The sequence below is a fragment of the Micromys minutus genome, assembly GCF_963924665.1.
Source record: "Micromys minutus genome assembly, chromosome: 27".
Classification (NCBI taxonomy): domain Eukaryota; kingdom Metazoa; phylum Chordata; class Mammalia; order Rodentia; family Muridae; genus Micromys; species Micromys minutus.
The window spans coordinates 39,099,594-39,122,567 of NC_137962.1; the positions used below are offsets into that span (position 1 = coordinate 39,099,594).

General features: G+C 50.3%; 1 protein-coding gene across 2 annotated transcripts; it reads right to left on the reverse strand.

The window, feature by feature from the left end:
* Positions 1–1,440: 1,440 nt before the first annotated feature.
* Positions 1,441–18,338, reverse strand: PICK1 (protein interacting with PRKCA 1). 2 transcript variants are annotated; one of them, XM_080939203.1, is made up of 13 exons: positions 18,210–18,338; positions 17,785–17,888; positions 17,161–17,272; positions 10,709–10,837; positions 9,223–9,289; positions 7,749–7,838; positions 5,984–6,037; positions 5,581–5,643; positions 4,800–4,933; positions 4,405–4,497; positions 3,556–3,606; positions 2,607–2,751; positions 1,441–2,187 (listed from the first exon to the last, which is right to left on the reverse strand). In XM_080939203.1, the coding sequence occupies exons 2-13, from the start codon at positions 17,823–17,825 to the stop codon at positions 1,916–1,918; spliced, it is 1,251 nt and encodes a 416-aa protein (XP_080795329.1). In that variant the 5' UTR covers positions 17,826–17,888; positions 18,210–18,338; the 3' UTR covers positions 1,441–1,915. The 2 variants fall into 2 exon arrangements, with proteins under 2 accessions (XP_080795329.1, XP_080795328.1); XM_080939202.1 differs by having other exon boundaries at positions 18,059–18,330.
* Between the last annotated feature and the right edge of the window lie 4,636 nt (positions 18,339–22,974).

Genomic DNA, 22,974 nt, shown 5'->3' on the forward strand with positions numbered 1-22,974 from the left:
GCAGGAATTGGGGGGTGGGGTCCCAGCCAGAGATACCAGGAGTAGGAGGGGATATTGTATGCTGAGGCACATTTGACTATCTGCTTGAGACACGGTGCAGGGTCACGGTCAGTAGCAAACTTCAGTGTCAATTCTGGAGAGCATGGGAGCCAAGTGGTCGCGGATAAGCCTTGGAGGCTAAGCTGTGCACGTCCCTCACCGCCCTGAGCAGTCACCCCTATAGAGGATATATTCTGGTGACCTAGGATCAAGGACTCGTCACTTTTGGTCAAAACACTTTCTGAGGACACTGTTGTGGGCAGTCTGCTCTCCACCACACGAATTCATGGTACATGACTTCTCTCAGAAATTCTGCCTCGGCCACCCAAGTACCAGGATTACAGCATCCACTACCACACCTGACACTTGCAACTTTGAGCTGTATGATGAAATTCCTGTCATACTCCCAATTCCTATCTAGCTAGGAGACCTCAGAATAGTCCATCTCACAAATGGCCCCTTCCCAACTACTGGTGGTCCCAGTTGGGTCTAAGTGGCAGGAAGGTTTGGGGAACACAGCCAATGACAATGACTCAGCTGACTTACATTCATCTGTGGCTCCCCAACTCCAGTGCTTACGAGTGCTATTGTAATCCCTGTATGAATGTTATATTATTGAATCTCCTAACCACCCAGTGATGTAGAATATCCATGCTTCAGACAGGCAAACCGATGCACAAGGAGGGCAGAAATCAGCCCAGGGTTACACAGGGATCATTACTGGGTCCCAAACTTTGGTTTTTCCCTTTGTCCACCCACTGGATGCCCCTTCAGTGTGGCTAAACAGTGCTGTTGGTCCCCAGGTAGATAATAGTGCATCTTTCTCCCTCCAGCTTCTGCCTGGGAAACCCACCAAGGTTTCTACAGGACTGCAGCCCAAAGCTACAAACAAAGGAGCATTTCCATTCTGGACCCTCCCACCTCACCTGTTGTGCCCACAAGATAGCCATACCCTGTCCTAACAGGCACCTCAGAGTAAGAGTTGCAGTGTGTGCTGCACAAAGCCAGGCAGACAAACATAAGGTCACTAGAACCCCTGGGCTCTGAACTGAACATGTGTCTCTAGAGTAGTCTCCCTAGCCAGCCCCGAATGACCCCAACCAGTGTCTGTCCTGCCCCCTTGCCCAAAGCTTATTTTACAACCAGGAACAGGGAGGGTCAAAGAGTGCTTGATGACACTGGAGGCAGGGGACAGCCAAGGCTTTAGGACCCAGACTCAATCTGCAGCTCCCACTGTTCTCAAAATGTGTGGTTTTGAGCAAGATGCTACCCTGAGCTTCGCTACCCGGAGCTGCTCACAGAGGAAATTGCCGAAGTGTTGTGTCCCACCCTCCCTCATGACCCAGGAGGCAGCTGACATGTGGCTGCAAAGGGTCTGAGCCATTGCAAGGAGCCCATCCATTCTGTCTGGGTTTCTGTTTATTCAATACAGGCCCAGCTTCTAGCCCTTGAGGCTAAGCCAGAAACAAATAAATATAGGCCACCAAGGTGTGCATGTGGACTCAGGGGACCACCCTGGTACACTGGCCCCAGCCTCGGATGTCTACCTGGCTCCCATTCCCTTCAGGCTTGGCATCACCGAAGTACGCACAGGGACAGGTCCTGTGCTCTGCCTGCTCCAGCCCCTTCTCTTTTCTGTCCAAGGCCCAGCTCTCCCTCTAGCTGGGAGGTGGGAAGAAAGAATGGGGGCTAGAGTCCAGGTCCCAGGCCGCAGCCTGGGTTCACTGTTGAAGGACAGAGGAGCAGGGAGGCAGGCGCCCCGAGCCAGCAGGCTTTTATGCGCCACTATATGCCTTTGCTGTCCTACAGCGGCCCCGCCCCACTCCCACTGTGGTGCTCCCGCTACCCTGCCCCCCAGGTCCACTCCAGGGGGCACTCAGGAGTCACACCAGCTTCCGCCCTTGTCCGTAGGCCCCGTGGCCCCACGTACGTCCTTGGACACTTCCCTAGCTGCCCCATCCTCCTCATCTTCATCTTCATCCTCTCCATCAGTGAAGCCACCTTGGTTAGGTCCATAGGCTAGAGTGGTGTGTGCCAGGTCCACCTCAATGGGGAAGACGTCAGCGTCGCGCAGCACTGCATAGCAGTCATTATAGTACTTGGACATGGTAGACACAAAGCGCTGCAGCTGGAACACGATGTCCTGGACTGGGGCGGGAGGTGAGCAGACAGGCCCAGTCACTATGACTGCTTCCTCTTAGGAAAGACCTGGAGCTAGTTTGGCCTTCCTGTTGGGACACTTCCTGAGCCCCAGGCCTAGGCAGGGTAGAAAGGGGCACAGCCAAAGGCTTCCTGGCCTGGCCTAGATGTCCACTTAAGTCCTCCAAACTCTTAGCTTAGGAAACAAAGAAGGCTGCCTGAGTAGATCATGGACCCAAGCCCTGCCCCCAACCCAGCTAGGCTCTAGGTATACTCCTGCCAGGGCCTGGTCTTGGGAACTCGGGGAGACTACTCTCTGAGCTTCATCTCTGATTTAGGGAGGGAAAAGCACCTACCCTGGGGCTAAATGCCGGGAAAGGACCACCTAGGATAGCATGGGCCTCCAGAGCCCCACACGCAGCCCTCACCATGCTTCTGGTCCAGCAGCTCCATCTTCTCTAGCACATCTTTGCGCATCTGGGAGAAGCGGGCTCGAGCCTCCTGGCGGCAGCGCAGGATCAGGCGGTACTCATAGTTGCCTGTGCTCACTCGGTATAGCGGCTCTCCTAGGGCCTGGAGCAGGCAAGCTTGTCAGCACCCTTGGGTGGACCTGGGCCTCCCAGGGACAGCTGGGGCTGGAAGGCTGAAGGCTGGCCCAGTTCACAGCTATACCACAATGGGCTTTCAGATGCCAGTGATGGACAGAAGCTCAAAGCAGTAACTTTGGAGGGGAAAAAAAATCAACCACAGAAACACGAACACAGCTCATATGAAATAAATGAACACTGGTCAAAGGATGGACCCTGACTGCAAACACATAACAAAATAGAAACAAATGAACAAAAACCAAAACCAACCAGGACTGCAGAGTGGTTAAGAATAGTCATTGCTCTTGTCGAGTGGTTCAGTTACCAGTACCCACATGGTTGTGCACAACTGTCTGTAACTTTAGTTCCAACACCCTTTTCTGACCTCCACAGGCACTACACACACACATACATACACACACACACACACACACACACACACACACACACACACACACGGCAAAACACTCATATACATAAAATTTTAAAACACAACTTTTTTTCTTTTTAAAATCAAAGCATAGCTCTTTTCTGTAAGTCCCTCACAAACTTGGGGTACATGACCTAGAGCAGATCCAGGAAATTACCTCATGGCCAACTAGCTGGTACTCCAAGCCAGAGCTGGTAGAATAAGCTGAGAGCCCCAAACTCTAGGCTGTACAGTCCAGCTAAAACCCCAGGATGCCTGACATACCCACCATCTCTCAAAGACCCAAGACCTTCTGAGGCAGCAGGGGAAGTGTGGGCACCCCAAGCCATCCCGGTACCACGGTGGGCTTTTGGTACTCACAATGCAGCTGTATTCCTCGTCATCCATCTCCTTCACCTTCAGACAGTAGGACTGCATGGGATGGGTGAGGCCAGGAAGTCAGTGGCCAAACTTCCTGGACTCCCATCCTCAAGTTTCCCGAGCTCCCTGCCACGCTTCCCTATGCCCTCAGGTCACACCAAAGGAGCAACTATATAGGCCACCAGGTTCAGGACCACCTGAGAAAAGCTGAAAGCAAGCATGGATGGAGGCCCAGGAAAGGAGCATCAGGGGTATGAGGCACTCTTCTGGGAGGGTACAAAGGCCGGAAGGCTTCAGAAACTCAAAAGCAATCAGATTCAAGTCTCTGGAGATGCTCTGGGGATTGGAGGGTGTGGCATGCATAAGGCCTAGGGTTCTATCTCAAGAATAAGAAATGGCTGAAACCAAAACCAAAACCCAAAGATACCATGTGGTGGTGGTGCTGGCCGGATAATGGAGCTCAACTCCTTGAAAACATGCTGTGCGTAAGCCTACCAAGTCAAGACTCTAAGAGCTACAGCAAACACCTGTACTCAACCCATCATCTTCTAAGTTCCTTTGAGCATCAGATTATCATCTAGGACTCAAAACATCCTTTCCCTAAACCTAGTCTGAGCTGCTGTGAGCAAGGATACAGAGTGAGGGTGCTTCTGCACTCCAGGCTGTAGGCATTTTGGAGCTCCTTGGTGTGGAATGCAGAGTCTAGGCTCCCCCTGATTCTCTATCAGGCCTTTAATCTCACAGGCCTGACTCAGCTGATGTCTGGGTCCAGCCTGCCTGCTGGCCTCAGGACTGGCCTCTAGGGTGGGCCCACCTCAGGTGACCAGACACTGCAGTCCACTCACTCACCAGGTACTCAAACTTCACATCCAGGTACTTCTTGATGGTGAGGCGCGTATCGGGGATGGCTTTATTGAGGTACGTGTTCAGGTCTGTCAGCATCTGGGAGGTTGGAAACAAATGGCACCGATGTATCATCCCTTCCTTCCTAGTGGACTAGGGCATGAGCCAAAGGGCACGCGTCAAGGTTAGAAGACTATGTCTGGTCAAGGATCTAGCAATAAAACAGTGCTTAAACCAGTCGAGTTCAACAGGGACCCAGTGAGACAGTGACTGATGGATGGATGGCCACAGAGGTGACAAAGCTAGTGTCTGAATCTGGCACCTGACTCCAGCCCAGAACCACTCCTGTGCTAAGCTACTGCTCTTGCCTTGGCCAGTGGGGCTGCACTCGAGAGACTCACTGGTTTGATGGTTTTCAGTAGCCGAATGCCGAACTTCTCAATGCTGCGGTGCGCATCAGCAAACTTCACGAATGCTTCACTTGCTGCTGGCTGTGGCTCCCGCACCCCAATCACAGAGAACACGTCACCAAAGGCTGCATGACAAGTTTGCCTTGAAGCCCTCACTTGACCCATAGAGAAGCTAGGGGTTTGCTGGGCAACAGGACAGGGCCCTGGCCAGCAGAAAGCCAAGGTCTTTTGGGGTTACATCTTCAAGAGACTTGGGCCATACTTGCAAGGAGATGCCTCCTCATTCTAAGCTTACACTCCCAGAGGAACTAGTTTTTGTTCCCTCAAAGTGACCAGACAAAAGCTGAGTGGCAATCTAAGGTGTTTGTGCTAGTCGAGAGCAGAGCACCAGGCTGAGAATCCAGATACCCGGGTCTGAATGCCAGTACTGCCACCATGAGCTCTGGTCCTACTTCCAGTCTGGACTGTCTTTCCTGGCCTGTAAATGATGTTGTGTCTCTCCTACCTACCATGGGACTGAAGATCAAACGTAAAGAGAAGCTGCCTGCACTGTAAGTAGCAGTGAGACAGGGCATCATAAGGCCAGGTGGACCAGATGCTTCATGGTTACTGCCACACCCAGCATTAGTCTGGGTCAGAGCAGGGTGCTGGCTTCAGTGTGGGGATGAGAAGGGTCCAGAGAAGAAGCTGGCCACACCTCACTGTTAAGTGCTACTGAGTCCTGAGGGACAGGAGTTTGCAGAATCAATGGCATGTATGGGGATGCCCTTACCCCGGTGGGTCTGTGACAGCTCATAAAAGGCCCGTAGGAGATTCTTGGTATGTTCTGTCATCCCTGTGGGAAGAGATAAGTGACAGAAGACAAAGACCCAAGTCAGAGATCACATTGGCCCCTTAGCCTTGCAACCTACCTGAGGTCCCCACTGTGTATTAGGACCATAGGCTTTTCCCCAATGCTTAGTGATGAAAGCTGAGTTGGCTCCCTACGTGTATCCCATATGAAAGGCAACTGGGATTATGTATGACAGTCTCTTAGGGGTTCTCTCTCATAGTGCAGAAATTTGAAAGGACACCTGATACACTTACTGTTCCCCTGGCCCACTGCCACTCTCTAAGACAGGGGTCCTCAGGTCAGGCTAATACTAGGCACTTCGTGGCTGAGACCCCCTACCTACCTTTGTATAGCTCGGCAGTGCGTTCCAGCTCCTCCAGCCGCTTTACCAACCCATCTGTGGAGGTCAAGAACAGTGGGTTCAGCAAGCAAAGGGAGGACAACAGCCCAGCAGAGGCTAGCTGGGAGAGGGGAGGCTATAAAGAGGCTCTGGCCAGCCCAAGCACAGCGAGCATGGTTCTAGCAGGAATACCCCCTATTCCCTCTGCCTTACTAAGAACCACCGGATTACACTCCTAGAGCTAGTCAAGGTCTCTTCCCTCACTTGGTCACCTCCTCCCTGAGACTGACTACCAAGGCCAAGTGTTGAGGCTCAGCAATCAAAAGCCCCTTTGGCTCACCTAATTAACATGCCCAATTAAAATTAAACTCATCCTATGTCTGGTGAGTGACTGTGGTAAAACCAAGATCCAGGTCCTGCCCTTGTCACTCCAAGTGCAGGTGAGGACCTCCCCAACTCTGGATATATCTCCACCTGTGGAGATGAAGTAAATACACGACTCACAAGAGGGTGAGGGCTTCTAGGCCCTGCCCAGGCCAGGTCCAAGAGCACAGGCAGCCAATCTGAGTGACCCTTCTGTGTGCTAGGGAATACTTAAGGTCCCCGGTAACCACTGGCTCTTCTCCAGCTTGCACCTTGGGGACAAGGACCACTTTGCCTATCCTACAGAGAAAGCTGAGGATAAGAGATAGGGCAGCTGGCCTAAAGTTAGCAGCCATGCCCGTCTAAGCAGAGTCCTGCTCGCTGGGCTTTGGTGCACTTTGGTGTAGTTTCAGGCAGGGTCTTTTAAGCGGGAGGGGAGGGGAGGGGAGGGACTTTACACAGGCAGAGGCTGAGGCTTTTTTTTTTCTTTTTGGGCAGGAAAGCTTACTGTGTGGAGGGCTAGGAAGGGGGAAGGTGTACACCTCAGAGGTCTTCAGGAGGCTGTGCGGCCCACAGCCTCTGTGTCCTGGCTCTCTAGAGCATGAGCACGTGGCCAGCAGGCACTTGTTTTTAGCTGGGTCATGGGACATCATGACAGCTTCAATTTTAGAAATCCTATTTACAGCTAGGGAAATTGCAAGGTTCGGGGGAAACAACAACCAGTTCTAATTTCATCTCAATGCACAGTGACTACAGTAACAAGGATTTATAGGCACCACAAGGCTGAAAATAGCAGCCGCCACTTTGTACCCTATTTGGAACATGCTCAGGCCCCACCCCCATCCTCCCAGCCAATAAAGACCGTGTGCCCAGCTGAGCCCAGTTTATATGGGTATTTTTATCTTCCCCGCGTACATGCACAGCACTGCTATTTATAAGCATAGGCTGGCGATGGCAGGAGCAGGACCACGGGTTCCATCAGCTCCGGGGAGACATCCAGTTCGTGTGTAAAGTGCCTTGCCTGCACATGGCTTCTCTGCACAGGCAGAAAAGTGGAGACAAGGCCGGCAGCGCCACCTCCTGGTCAAGGGCAAGACTGAGGTGGACAGCACAGAGCAGGACCAGCATGTGAGCTGTACAGGGAGCATGCAGGTAGTGGAGTGGGGCTCATGCTGGCGAGGCATCCAAGCCGGAAGGGAGCACCTATCCTCCAAAGTCGGTGTTGCCCCTCACCCCTTGGTGGTGACCTAAGAGCCCACAGCTGACAGTTGTAGTAGAGCTTGGGGAGCTGAAGAGGATCCCAGGGATACAGAGGTGTGACCTGACTGTCCACATTGAGGCAGAAGGATGCTATCAGACCTGATGGGGAGGGGGAGCTGAGCAAGTGGATAGAAGGAAGACTTACCATTACACAGGATGGCACGGCTCAGGCCCAGGGCATCAGCTGTGCCCGAACTCATGTTTTCTACCAGCCGGTGCTTGACTTTCTTCAACACTGGAGCAGGAGAAAGAGCCAATGAGTTTGCTACTGGCTGGGCCATCTAGGCCGAGCCCCATCACAGCTGCCTCACTGTGTGCCAGCAGGTGGAAGACAAACCTAGGCTTGGGGCTTGGAGCAGTTTGGAAGCAATGGCTCACAGCAATCTATCCTGGCCTACTTGTCCTGTTCCTTCCCCCACACGGAGGAGCTGGACAGGTAAACATGGAGTGCTTAGCACAAAGACTGAGACCCACAGGCCAGACAGAGCAGCCGTATCCCCCCTCTTCCAACCAGCATGAGATGATCTGTGCCAAGGGAAAGGCTCTCCAGGTGGTTACTTCAGAGCAGTGGACATCGCTAAGTGCCACTGGCTGGTGACTCCATGTGAGCAGCTAAGATCTTGGAACAGATCCTAGGCTGGAATCAAAGTGCTCAATAACAAGAATATCAGACCAGGGAGGTGGCGCACACCTGTAACCCCAGAACTTGGGAGGCAGAGGCAGGGGGGATCTGAGTTCTTGGTCAGCCTGGTCTACAGAGCAAGTTCTAGGACAGCCAGAGCTACACCGAAAAACCGTTGATGAGAGCTCATTTGTCGTCCTTAGTCTCTATCCTAAAGGGCTGTGGGCTACAGGTGACGATGGGTTTATCTGGGTGTTCTGCCAGGAGACTGTCAAGCCTCCGGTCTCACACTTTGCCACATGGTTGATCCAGAGGAGCTAGCAGCTAACTATTGCTGTCTCAAGACTTCTGCAGAAGCAAGATCTTGCCCATCTAGCCACAGGCAAGTTGCCAAATAGCACACTGTGATGGTTTGAGTAGGTATGGCCCCCATAGATAAGTTTGAATGCTTGACCCATAGGAAGGCTGGCCTTGTTGGAGGAGGTGTGTCACACTGTAGGGATGGTCTTGGAGGTCTCATGCTCAAGCTATCCCCAGTGTGGTACAGTCTCCTTCTGCTCTTTCAGATCAAGATGTAGAACTCTCCACTCCTCCAGCACCACACCTGCCTGCATGTCGCCATGCTTCCCGCCATGATGATAATGGACTAACCCTCTAAAGCTGTAAACCAGCTCCATTTAAGTGTTTGCCTTTATAAGAGTTGCCTTGGTCATGGTGTCTCTTCGCAGCAATAAAACTCTATCTAATACACACATTATAAGGTCCAGTTTGCACCACGTCTTTCCGCAAGTACACAGCAGGAGAGGCAATGGAGGAGGGGGATTAAAACTGGTCAAGGTCTGGTAGTGAAGGGTGTAAAACACAGGGCAGTGAGCATGCAGGGCCAGGGGTCTGTGAATAGCTACAAGGAGAGCACCTGGCTCCTCCCAGCCTTTTGGATTAGCTTGGACAGAAAAGGCCAGAGCCCCTGGCACATGGCTGCTCTGGCCTGTCTTACCAATGTCCAGGGACATGCCCTGCTTAGGGTCCGCCTGCAGCTTGTTGTAATGGATGGTCACCTCCCCCTACAAGAGCAGCACAGACACAGTCAGGACAGTGGCCCCCTGGCTCCAGCCCCCCAGAAACTACTTTCTACATGTCTGGCTCTAGTACACCAACCAGAAGGAAAGGAGCAGAGCTTCGCAGAGACCAGGAGGAGAGGTAGAGTGACTTAGGGAGGCACCATGTTCTAGTGACTGCTCAGGAAAGGGCATCTGCACGTGGGAGGTCACCACGGTCACTTTTGTCCTTGTAATCCTAAGGCCTTTGAGATTGGGACTGAATCTACTCACATCAAACTTGGACTGAAAACTTACACCCACAGCACAGACAGTCAGTGATCCAACAGTCAGTCAGGGGTAGGGTGTGAAGGGTCCCTTGAGACTGACATGGTCCTGAGCTCTTAGCCCCTCCTTAATCTGTCTGGTGTCTAAGCAGGCACTAGGAAGAGCCACAGAGGTAAACCCTTAGTGCTCAGTGAGGACCATGATGACTTGGGAGCAGGATAAGAGTGTGACAAAGAAAGCCAGAGAGCAATGCCTGTCTGAGTGGAAGCAAGAAGGAAATAGTGCGTGCTGACTCAGTGGTTAAGAGCACTGGCTGCTCCTGCGTATGACCTGGGTTCAGTTCTCAGCACCCACACTGGTTCACAACCGTCTGGAACTTTAAGTCAGGGGATCTAATGACCTCTTCTGATCTCTGAAGATAGTAAGTACAAATGTGGTGGTATACATGCATACTTCCAGACAAAATGCACATAAAATAAATCCAAACGCTAATACACACACACACACACACACAGGGGACAGTAGGGGCTGATCCTGGAGCCTTGGAAGGTGCCAATGGAAAGAGGGAGGCTGGCCTGGCTACGGTTTGGGGCCTCAGACATGGGCCCAAGTCTACACAAGCTGAATCCCACCCCTCTGTGGCTTTGCATCCCTCATGCAGTTTCCCCAAGGGTCTCCAGTGGCCGAATGGCAAGCAGGTCATGCTTCTTTAATGAGTGACAAGGACTCAGAGCAAGGGTTTCCGTGGAACATCTAGGGTGGAGAATGAGCCGGTGGAAAGGATGTGGGCTGCATCTGGACCAGAAATGCCTAAGTTCAGGGTTCTCCACAATCTGAAGTCCTTGCAGAACTTGGGAAGTAGTCCCTCCCACAAAATTCTAGGACAAACATGGCCCAGCTGTGGCCACTAGTCCACTGACCCAGTGTAGTCACTGTTGGCATCTAGTGTCTCTGCAGCCCCAAGCAGAGACATCATAGCTCATCTGAGTGTTCAGCATCTCTGGGAGCTCAGAGGAACCCAGGGGTCCAGGAGATTGGAGTGTGTCCCTCATATTGCTATATGTGTAATAGGTAGTGAAACCTAAGCCTGCTAGGCCCCTGACAGCCTGGGTCTCACATTCCAGAACAAGCTTCCAGCTGCTCCCATAACCATCTTACCTTCACCTCCTGAATCATCTTGGCCACCTCTACCTTGGTTTTTCCTTTGATTGATCTGCCATTGACCCCAGTGATCTCATCACCAGCTGCCACAGTGCCGTCCAAGGCTGCAGGAGTGTTATCAAATACCTGCAGATGTGTAGGAAGTAGGAAACAATGGAGTGGAAATTGGGACCTAAGCAGGCCCTCCCTCAACCTCAGGCAGTGCCAGCAAAGGCAAGAGAAAATCTCCCCATTCTCGGGAAGGGGACAGAAGGCAGGCTAAGTCTTTCCCAGTAGGAACCAGTGGTCCTCAGAGCTCTCACAGCTGCCCTCCACTGTCACCACTTCTTGGGCTTTCCGATGGTGTTTAGTAATTCTAGCATCTACTTTGGTCTCCAGAGAACAGCCCAAGGTTACTCTGAGCATGCCCCCTAGGCCTGAGAGCCTTTTCCTAGTTCCTCCAATGGGACTTGTGCTCACTGGTTGTGAGGTGGCAATTCTATCAGTGATAACAGTAAAGAGACAGCTGACTTTGGAGCACATGCACAGACAAAGATGCAAGGAGCACACACAGACATGGGATCCACACACAGATGCAAGGGGCACACACAGACATGGGATCCACACACAGATGCAAGGGGCACACACAGACATGGGATCCACACACAGATGCAGGGGGCACACACAGAAATGGGGTTCATACACACAGACATTGGGTACAAATAGATGCCAGGAACACAGAGACATAGGATCTACACATAAATGCAGGGGGCACACAGACATGGGTTTACACACAGAGGCAGGAAGCACACACAAACGGAACAGCACAAACTGGATCAGAGAGGAACTACAGAAACATCAAACTGACCAGCAGCGATTCTATACTTCTCAGCTGGTTTTGAGACAGGGTCTGACTTTATAGCCCAGGTTAGCCTTGAAATCGAACTTCCTCCTCAGCCTCCCAATAACATGATGAGCCACTATGTCTGGCTCCTATGTCACCTCTAGTTTCTAAACCTTCTTAAAACGCCATGTCTAAAGGACACTTCATGTTTGTTTACATTGTTACAAGGGAAGATGAAGTGAAGGTAAATATTTATCAGCCTTCAGATCACATTACAAATACTGCAAGCAGTGATGGGGAATGGGAACTCTGGCAAACTGCTGAAAGCTGACAGAAGCAGAGGGAGGGATGCTAGTGATGGCTGGTTTTGACTGTCAGCATGAGCAGACAGAGCCTGGTAAAGCACGAGTATGTCAGGGAAGACGTTTCCTGAGAGAATGGGCTGCCCTGAATGTGGGCAGTATGACGGAACCAAATGAGAGCTTCCTCCCTTCCTCCCAAGTTTCCCGAAGATGCCGCCACTGCAATGATTTTGTCCAACACAGAAAACAGGTCCTAGGGAGGTGAGGTCATCGCCCTGAGTAAGAAAGACTGAGCATGCTCTGCAGGAGAAATTTTAAAATTTGGGAGGTGCAGGCTAGAGAAGCCCCAGGTGTGGTAAACGTATCCCAGGGGACAGTCTTGGTGGGGGTTTGGGACAACAGACTGCCATGTGGACAGCGAAGACTGCTTCAGATGTCATCAAGGCAGATAATACTGCATTCTGGGAAAGAATATGTTAGTTATGGCATTTGTTAGTCAGACTTATGGTAAAAACTTAATGCAAAGCAGGAGGGTCTGAAAAATATATTTGCCCAGAAAATAAACTGTGGCTTAAATGATTCTCTTACTAAGCTGGGCGTGGTGGCATATCCATTTAATATAAACACTGAGTCAGAGGCATGTGTGTATGTGACCAGGCCAGCCAGAACTATAGACAGAACCTGTCTCAAAAATAAATTAATTAATTAAAATAAAACTAAAAGAAAAAAGATTATGCCATTAAACAGGTGAGAAGCTAGAAAGGATGCTTTGGTGACATCTAAGGCATTGGCTGGACCCCAGCTATACCAGCTGGCTTATGTCAACTTGACACAAGGTAGAACTTTCTGGAAAGAGGGAACCCCAACTCCCTGAGAAAATGCCTCCAGAACAGTGGGCTGTAGGTAACCCTGTAGGGCAACAATTCTCAGCCTATGGGTCCCATATCAGATAACCTGCATTTCATACGTTTATGTTACAATTCATAACAGTACAAAAATTATAGCTAAGTAGCAAGAAAATGTCATGGTTGGGGTCATAATAACATGAACTGTACTAAAGGATTGCAGCATTAGAAAAGATGAGAGCCACTGTTGTAAGGCATTTTCTTAACTTCTGACTGTTAGTGGAGGGTCCAGGTCACTGTGGGTGGTGGCATCCCAGGGCAGGTGGTCCTGGGTTCTATAAGAAAGCAGGCTGAACCACCACGGGGAGCAAGACAGTAAGCAGCACCCCTCCATGCCTCTGCATCAGTTCCTGACTCCAGGTTCCTGCCCAACTTTCCTCCTCAAGTTGCTTTGGTCATGGTGTTTCGTCATAGCAAGAGTAACCTAGGCTCAAAAGTATAAAGGTTTAACTCAAGTGAAAGGCTTTGCTTAAGAAGAGAGCTCAAGGGGCTGGAGAGATGGCTCAGCGGTTGAGAGCACTGACTGTTCTTCTAGAGGTCCTGAGTTCAAGTCCCAGCAACCACATGGTGGCTCACAACCATCTGTGATGAAATCTGATGCCCTCTTCTGGTGTCTCTGAAGAGAGTGACAGTGTAACCACATACATGAAATAAATAAATCTTTAAAAAAAAAAAAAAAAAAAAAAAAAAAAGAAGAGAGCTCAAAGCACCCTTCTGGCAAGAACTTCCTCGGAAAGCATAGTCCCTGGCCTTGGGGTCTGGTATCATTCACACAACGCTGGGTGTGTAGGTATATATGTATTACTGCAATAGGGATGCATGGGAGTTTTCAAAGGAAGCCTGACCACTGAGACAGGACTGGGATTCCTGCAGGCAAATCCTGAGAGGGCAGTGTGAGGGTCATGTTGAAGATGAACTGGAAGACACCAGCATATGGAGTGTCTGCTGAGGATGGTTTATAGGCAGGAAGCAGAGCACCTCAAAGAGAAGCCCTGTGGGCTACAAATGACAGGGCCACAGGGCAAGGCTGTGGAATGGATTCATGTCACCACATGCCACAGACACCAGCCATAGGGCTGCAGGCACTAATGTTCCCACTGCTGATTCATTGCATCTCCCTATGTCTGCCTATCTCCTCATAGAAGAGGATGTTTACCGTGGGAGACTGTATCTCAGGAGTATGGGAACGTGACTTTTATTCAATGTTCTAGAAGCTCAGAGTTCAAGGTCTGCCTTTCATCTCAGAAAAAACTTTGAACTTGGGTTGTTTTGTTTTTAAGAACATTAAAGGGGGCTGGAGAGATGACTCAGTGGTTAAGAGCACTGACTGCTCTTCCAGAGGTCCTGAGTTCAATTCCCAGCAACTACACGGTGGCTCATAACCATCTGTAATGAGATCTGATGCCCTCTTCTGGTGTGTCTGAAGACAGCTACAGTGTACTCATATAAATATAATAAATTAATCTTAAAAAAAAAAAAAAATTGAAGCCGGGCAGTGGTGGTGCACACCTTTTAGTCCCAGCACTGGAAGATAGAGGTAAGTGATCTCTCTTTGAGTTTGAGGTCAGTCTGTCTACAGAGTGAGTTCCAGAACAGCCAGGACTACACAGTGAAACCCTGTCTCTAAAAAGAAAAAAAGGGCTGGAGAGGTGGCTCAGTGGTTAAGAACACTGACTGTTCTTTCAGAGATCCTGAGTTCAAATCCCAGCAACCACATAGTAGCTCACAACCATCTGTAATGAGATCTGATGCCCTCTTCTGGTGTGTCTGAAAACAGCTACAGTGTACTCATATAAATATAATAAATATTTATTGGGCTCTTGAAAGCCTGGCTCAAAATAAAGCAAGGCTTAGCACCCACATGGTGGTTTTCAACTATCTCTAACCACAGTCCCAGGGATCCGATGCCCTCTTTTGGCTTCCCCAGGCACCAGGCATGCATATCATACTCAGACAAACATGCAGGTAAAATACCCATACACATTAAAAAAAACAAAGAAAGGAAGATGCCAGTTCATTAGAAAATTCAGCACAAGTTCTGGAGAAAGGTAGGGCATGCTTCTGCCCCTTCTTTATTCCTAAGCCTCCACAGAGCTGGCCAGGAACTTAGAAAAGCTTTCATGAACACCACTGTGATGCTAATACTGAGTCAAGACAGTAGTGAATGGGAGATGGGATGTCAGATCTGAGCTGAGTGACCTCTCCTGAACTAAGAATGGGTGATAAAGTAAGAAAACAAGCAAGACAGGAAGTCTGGAGAGACGACGGCTCAGCAATCAAGTGCATCCTGTTCTTACGGAAGACCCACGTTAGTTCCCAACACCCACAAACCCAGAAACTCACCAACACCTGTGAATTCAACTTCAAAGGGATCTGATGCCTCTATTTTGTATGAATATTTACATTCAAGTGTGAGTTTGCACACACAAGAGCGTGCATGCACATGCATGTGTGCGCAAATGCACAGGCACAGACATACAATTAAAGGTAATAACAAACACAACCAGGAAAAGTGGGAGCCATATCTGAACAGGGTGAGTTGGAGGGCAGGGACTGCTGATGGATACAGGCCTTTGTGCATTTGATTTGTTATGTGCAAAATGAAAAAAATGCCATCATGTTAGGATGCAGTTCATTCAATAGCCATGATCTCGGCAGTGAACACATGGGGTGGATTTGAATGGCACAGAAGCTGAGCAGGTTTGTGAATACAGGGGACCCAGGACATCTCTGTCTCCGAGGGCAGAGGAGACCTAATCACCCTCAAAGATAGAGGTTAGAACAGATGATCTTCCCAGAGACCTGCGCCACTGGGTGTTCCAACGGGATAGTCTGGAGCCTTCCAATGCTACAGAAATGTCACTGGCTGGCCAGGTACAAATGACCAGGGGCAGCTTCCTCAGCAGAAATTGTGAAGTTGCTCCTCTTTCACAAGCACGGCAGCTGGGAAAGGCACAGCTGCCAGGGAACCACCGCAGCTGCGACCCAGGGAAGCCCCACTGCCATTCCTTTCCATTTTCGAAAGAACTCGAAGATATTTGTGCTTACCTATCTCATTTACTTGGTTTTGTTTCTTTTGAAATGGGGTCTCATGTAGTCCCGTACAGGTTTTCAATATTTAATTTAGAAATTTCATGTGTACATACGTATGTGAGTGAACATATGTGCACTGTATGCATGCAGGGGCAGGAGGCCAAAGAGGGCATCAGACCCTATGGAACTTGGCACAGGTAGTGGTGAACTGCCTGATATGGGTTCTGGGAATCAAACCTGGGTTACATATTTTTAAATCCTCACTTACCACATAAGCAAACTGAGGTCCAGAGTGATTAAGAAACTCACTAGTACTCAGGGACGTTTACATACAAGCCTTGGGCTACTACTTCCTTTTGTCTGTTTGCTGAGACAGGGTCTCAAGCAGCCCACATTGGCCTCAAACTCACTCACTGTGTAGTCCAGCATGCCTTTGAATTGCTGACCCTCCCAGTCTCTACCTCCCAAGTGCAGGGACTGCAGGTGTGATGCTGCCACGCCCAACAGAGACCTTGTTATCTCATAGCCTTCCCTCTTTGGTCGGCAAACAGACTCATTTTTACTGACTGTTACGTGCCAGGCAGTAACCAGCACTAACTTTAGTTGAATGCACATCATGTGAGGCCAAGAAGAGTCTGTCAGGTATCCAGATCAGAGCAAACTGGGAGTGAAGAATAGGTAGGAAAGGAAGTGGGGATGTGATCAAGAGCACCCGCAGTGTTGCTAAGACCAGGCCTCAGGAACAGGCAGGGCAGGTGAGATGGCTGGGGGTGGGGTGGGGGGGGTCTACCATGCAAGCCAGAGGGGCTGATTTCAAATGTGGGATCTCACAGGAGAGAACTAACTCTTGAGGGCTGTCCTCTGGCCAGTGTGCAGTTGACTTAAGGGAGCCTACACTCACACATGCGCACATGTCAATCACACATATGCATGCAAGTGCAGTGGTAAAACTGTCAAGAAACAAGATCTACCTTTGTCTGTTGGCAAATGCAGGTATGTGTCTGCATTTATGCATGCAAATGTATGTATGCGTGTATATGCATGTGCAGGTCAGTCACCTTTTTTGGGGGGGGTGGCAGGGGTGTGTGCACAGTGTCTTTGTAACCTGGAACTCACCTATTAAGTTAGGTGTCTTAGGGCCACCTGTGACCACCTCCCCCGTACTACGGTTACAAGACCCCACACCCCATCAATGTTTCACACAGGTGCCTGGACTTGAACTCTGTACTCAGGCTTACATGCCAAGCACTTTACCGACAGAGCCATCTCCCAGCCTCTGGAGCTAGCTTTTTTCAGTGGAGAAATAAACCTTTCTATCATACCCAAGAAGGAAGGTGAGACACTCCGCGCAGGACCTTGTCCAGACCTCCAACATCTGTCTCATACCTGGACAATATAGAGACAAGGGCAGTATTGGGCCCCTCCTCCGATGCTGATCCCAATCAGGTTCTGAGCATCCTTCTGCAGGGTGACCTTCCCAGGCACAGTGGGGATTCCTCTGGAAAGAGAAGCAAGTGACAGTGAGTTCTGGTGAAAGACTGACTGGAAGGAACAGGGTCCCCTGTCCAGAAAAGCTCCAACAATCTATACAAAGTAGCCTCTTCCTTTCTCATCTGGAAAGAGCAATTTTTACCAGAACATGCTCAAGAGTCATGCAGCTATAGGGTCAAAGCCTAGAGTTGCTAAAAATCTGCAATTGTCTGTGCTGGAGAGGATGATCTGATGGTGATATTTCCATGTAGCCTTTGCAACCTGGTTCTGTTACCACCTTTAGAACACCTTTCCAGACCACCTTAGCAGTACCTGGATAATGCCTTCAGGGTTCACATGGCCCAAATCGTGTTTATCTGTTAAGCTGTCACAATCCTCTACAAGTGATCTAGTACTGGGATGTCTGGGCCTATTTCTACTCCCGTACACTGAGAAGAAACACTGTGTGGAGCTAGGACACCCAAGGACACGAGGGACCTGGGTCCTCAGATCTCAGGTGTTGGAGAAAAATATACTCACAATTTATCCTCCTCGATGTCATAGTCTAAGTCTGCAAACATGGTTTCGAGAGCTGGGGCCGACTGGCTAACTGCCCAGCTCGGGAGGGGAATAGGAAACTGGGTCTGACGGAGAAAAGAACACAGGGTTTCAGGGAACTGAAGTGCCCAGATGCCAGCCCCAAGCTCCCCACCCTTCCCCCTCCCGTACAGCGGGCCTCTGGTCCTCCCTTCTGGACTGGGAGAGCCTCAGGCTGAAAGGGCGCGCTTAGGGGGTGGGGTTAGGTGATTCTTACTTGGTACGGGAGAGGACCTCAGGCCAGGGCGATGGGCTCGGATTCTGGAGCCCGCCCCCACGGTCTCCAGACCCTTGGGAGGCGCTTCAGACGCTCACCGAGAAAGTCCGTCCCACAGCCAGGCCCGGGCCAGGCTGGCACCTGAACCCACCTGCCGTTCCACCTGGCGGCGACCGCGACTGTCGCGTCACTTCCGGTCGGACACGGAAGTCCCGCCTCTCCCTATGGGTCTTTGCCCCAATCCCTGCAGGCAACCCTTCTGTCTCTGCTCCGGGACTCTCTGAACCAGGAAAAAGAACAAGTGTTGGTGGAAGTTCGCCGTTGGTGTGGAAAAAAAAAAAAAAAAAGGAAAAGGAAGAAAAGGTCTAGACATACTGGCGGCTCCGGACACCGCCCTTAGCCGTGCCGCCATCTTGGGGAGGGCAGAGCTCTTCCCAGCTTCCTTAGCGGCACTCTGGGGACCACTTAGACCGGGCGGTTGCTGGGGCAACGGAAGCATCCCGGGGCCAGCGAAGTTCAGTGATCTGCAAACCTCAAGACCTTTGCTTTCACATTTTCAGTACCACTTCCTAAGGAAAGCCTGTGTCTCCTCTTCCTGTGTACTGGAAGGTTCCCGCTAAATCCCAGTCTCTCAAAGAAAGAAATTAAGTACCTGAGAGAGGGAGTAACTTTTTACAGAGATAACAGTTGGTGTAAGATCCAGATCTTAGTCATGAGATCCCTACTGCCAGTCTTTGAACATCTGCGCTAAATTTAGAGCCATGAAAAGTATATTATGTGGACTTTGTCTTTTTCAGATTTAACTTATCTTTTTCCCACGCATGTACTATTATCATTCAGTAAAAGTTTCTTCTGTATTTTGGCAAAGGATCTCTCATACCAAACCTCCTTCCTTAGTCCCGAGGCCCCTGGAGTCCTATTGAAGATACAGCCCCATGTTCCTGAGGCTCAACAAACACCATAAGTACTTCCCAGCTGGGGAGCTCCAATCTTATCTCTCTACCAACTTCTGCTGCCAATGAATTTATCCAATGAGTTCGCTGGAAGAGAATGGCCCTCCAGGGACCACGGTGCTAGCAACCTCATCTAGGCAGAGTGGGACTAGTGTCCTTTCTCAGCTGGAGGCGGGGTGTGGAAGCACAGAGGTCCTTGTGCTCATAGATAAGCACTAGGGGAACCAGGAATGTTAATCCTACAGGATTGTCACTTAATGGGAGGGATGTATAACCTGTTTTCTGCCCAGAAGCCTAGGAGCAGATGTGATTAATAGCTTGGTGACCTTTGCTCTATCTACATGGTCAAGATCACACTGGATACTTCCCCCACCCTTATCTTGAGCCTCAGTTAATCTATAGAACAAATCTTTATGGAAGATGCCACATGTACTTTACAAAGAGTTTTGATGTGCACATTATCAATTTAATTATCACTGGGAAACTTATTAAATTGTGCTGTGCTTAAATATGCCCAGAATAAACTACACAGGGTCAGACACTCAAAAGTTTGAACCAACACCTGCTCCTGAGTCAAATTGGACCAAACTGCTGCCTTGCCTCTCCTGATCAACACCTTCCCCACCTTGGTGTTCACAGAGCCCTCCACAGGGGTGGCACATATCCCAAAGAAGCCCTCCTAAAACCTGCAGGGATCTGAGCTGAGTCTCAGCATGCCAACACCCCCCACCCCCCACCCACCCATCCCCTCAGCTCAGATCACTGCAGGAGACCCTGGTTCATCTTCACCTGTGAGGCACAAGTCTTGCCAGCTACTCTGTGCAGGTGGGGAAAGGGCCCTGAGAAGCTCCACCCCTTTGCTGCACTGTCAGAGGCAGGAGTTGCTTTCTCCAAGCTCTTTATGCAGCCTGAGTGTTTGGCTTTTGAGATACGATCTCATGTAGCCCAAATTCAGTATATATAAGCTGACTTTCCTGCCTCTTTCCTCCTCAGTGTTGTTTGTAAATCTGGGGACTCAACTCAGGGCTTCTTCAGCTCTCCCCCCATCCCCACAGCCCTAGTTCATACTCAGTCTCTGCCATTTTGTACCAGGGGATTTGAGCTAACTCTACATCTGCAGAACAAAATGAGGAACACAACTCCATCCAGCAAGTGTTAAGGTCAAGGGTAAGAAAACAGGGTTAGAGTGTTCTTTAAATCACTAACTCCCAAAGCCCCTCTCCTTGGTTGCCTGGGTCGCCACCCAGGCTCAGGAAGCCTTCCCAGATAGTGCCAGATCACCAGTCTCTTTCTGAGTTCTGGAGATAGTAGTTACTTGACTGGGTCGTTGGTGATCTATTACATGCTGTCCTACAACGTCCCTTCATGGGGTCCCTGAGTCAATTCTATGGGACTGACCTATGTTTCTGTCTTTTCTCTGGAAAGCTCCCCACCCCATTTTTTCAGCCTTTATGAGATAGGGTATTTCTGACTAGTTCTAGCTGTCCTGGAACTCAATCTGTAGACCATGCTGGCCTCAAACTCAGAGATCCATTTGCCTCTCTGCTTTCTGAGTCCTGGGATCAAAGGTGTGCCCCACCATCTCCCGACGTTCTTCCCCTTTAAATGGGGCTTAACAGTCTGGCTATGCGGCTTAATGGTAGAAGTCTTACTTAACCTGTGTGTGGCCCAAGGTGTAATTGTCAGGACGGCACAATGACAATGATAAATGCAGCAGTTTAGAGATCATGTGTGACCTGTTATACAATGCTTCCCACCCCTCTCCTTCCTGGGTTTATAATCTATGGTGATCCCATAGATGACACAGATGCTAGGAGCCCATCAGCGGGTGTCATAATAAAACAGCAGCAAAAACTGGAACGCTTCACGGTCAATACCTGTATAAAATGTGACCCACACTGTGTTTTAGCGTGAGGGCACGTGTGTCAGCCCAACCAGCCCAGAATCCAGTTCCAGCTGAGCAAGGAGGGCAGGTTGGGACCTTTGTTAACCTGATGGGAAAGAAGTCCCTGGTAGAAAGATGATTCTAATGGCAAAGTGAGAACTTGTCTTCCAGAGGGCAGAAAGCCCTGCCCTGCCCTGCATCTGCCCCAGAGCCTGCGTCTGGCTCCATGTGTCTGGTCTGGAGTAAAATGTTTGTAGAAATTGACATGGTTCTCTATGGGACCTGGAGGAGAGTGGCCACAAGGGGCTCTGAGGGGGAACATCTTTGAGGAGAAGTAACCCAGCATTTCTTCCATAATACTGGAGTCACAGGCCAGTGTTAAGCACTGCCCTTTGAAGTGGTTGGAGCACACGGTTTTCCTGTGGAGTAACAATGAACCCTCTGCCATCTGTGTGAGAGAGATCACTTACAAAACACATCCATATTTCATCCTCTCGTTCCGGGCCTGCTCTCTAAGGTTCCCAGCATCAGATTCAATCCCAGACCCACTGCCTTCACACACCCTTTTCCTGGGGACATACTGCCACCTGGTGGTTGGTTTCAGTACTACCTCCTAAGGATGCCAAAATAACCGTGCCCGGGTCACAGCCTGCTGACTCAGGGCTGATGGCAGCGCCTGAGTGAGTCTCCAGTATGTGGACAATGGGTGAGGCTGGTCATTCGAATGCCAGGCTGTGCCTGACCCTCCCTGCCCAGCTGCTGCTCTGATCCAGCACAAGACCTACACTCCTCACTCATGGCCGTGTCCATGGCTACAGTGAAGGTGGAGAAGTCAGGTGAGTCTGACCCACTCACTCATTTTATTAATTTTATGAATATTTATTGAGCACTTACAAAGCCCCACCAAGAGAACACACAGTGAAGGAAACAGTCGGGTGCTGCTGCTGAGCCCTTTGGAGGAAGCAGGAGCATCAGCAAGGCGAAAGGAAATACCCTAATTCTGTGGCTAACCTCCTAGAAAAGTTACTGGTTCCATCCACATGGTCTTGGAGGAGACGCTGGCAAGAAGGCAGAAACCCGACAGTCTCTGGAAAATGCACACCAAAACTTGTTGAGCTGACATGAGCAAAATCCAGGAGGCTAGCAGGTTACTGTGGGTTTGCATGTGACAGATTGTGATTGTGAGTGTGTGTGTGTGTGTGTGTGTGTGTGTGTGTGCGTGTGCGTGCACGCACGCCCTTGCTTACTGACCAGCTTCCTCTGTCTATGCTCTACTATATTGCTAGCTACTAGAACCTGGAGCCTAGCCCTATTCAAATCGCCCTCCATCTCCAACTTGTGGCACAGTAGCAAGTACCTGGTCAGTGTTCCACTGGCCTGTGTGCATAAAGGAGGATCTACAGATCCCAGCACTTTAAAGTGTAGGACAACCATCTGTTCTCAAACATTGCCTTCTATCAGCTGGCTACACCAGCAGTGGGATGGGTGTACCTCACAGGGGCCCAGGAGTGCCCCCATCCCCCATTCTGGTCCCCTAAGTAGCTCTATTCCTGATCCAGCTCAGCATGCAAAGGCTGACCTATGACTTTCCTCTGCCCCCTGCCCCGCCCCTCCAGCACTCTGCCCTCTGGGTTAGGTCAGTGATGAAAGCCAGTGGCAGCCCAGGGGGTGGAGGAGAGAGACAGTGTCTGATTGTTCCCCAACCCTACAAGTCACTACGGAATAGGTCTCAGACAGCCCTTCCCTCCTCCCTCCTATCTCCTTCCTGTCTTCTTCACTCCCTCTTTCTTTCGCCTTTCCTCTTTCAAACTCCAGTGAGAAGTTGTTACCCAGGCAGATGCTGGGCACCCCACTCTGCACCCAGAGATTCTGAATCAACCATCTGGCTTGGGGTTCACTTTGGATAGAGTCTACAACAAAAGCCAGAAGACCTTGGGTCCTCTCTCCAGCTGTGACCTCAAGAGTGACATACAGGCTTGGGTGCTGTGAGTGACACAGCCTCTCAGGGATGCTCCAGCAATGACAAGTGACACTCCTTGCCAGTTCCCTGCAGTGCCCCCTGGGTCAGCCTTGTGCCA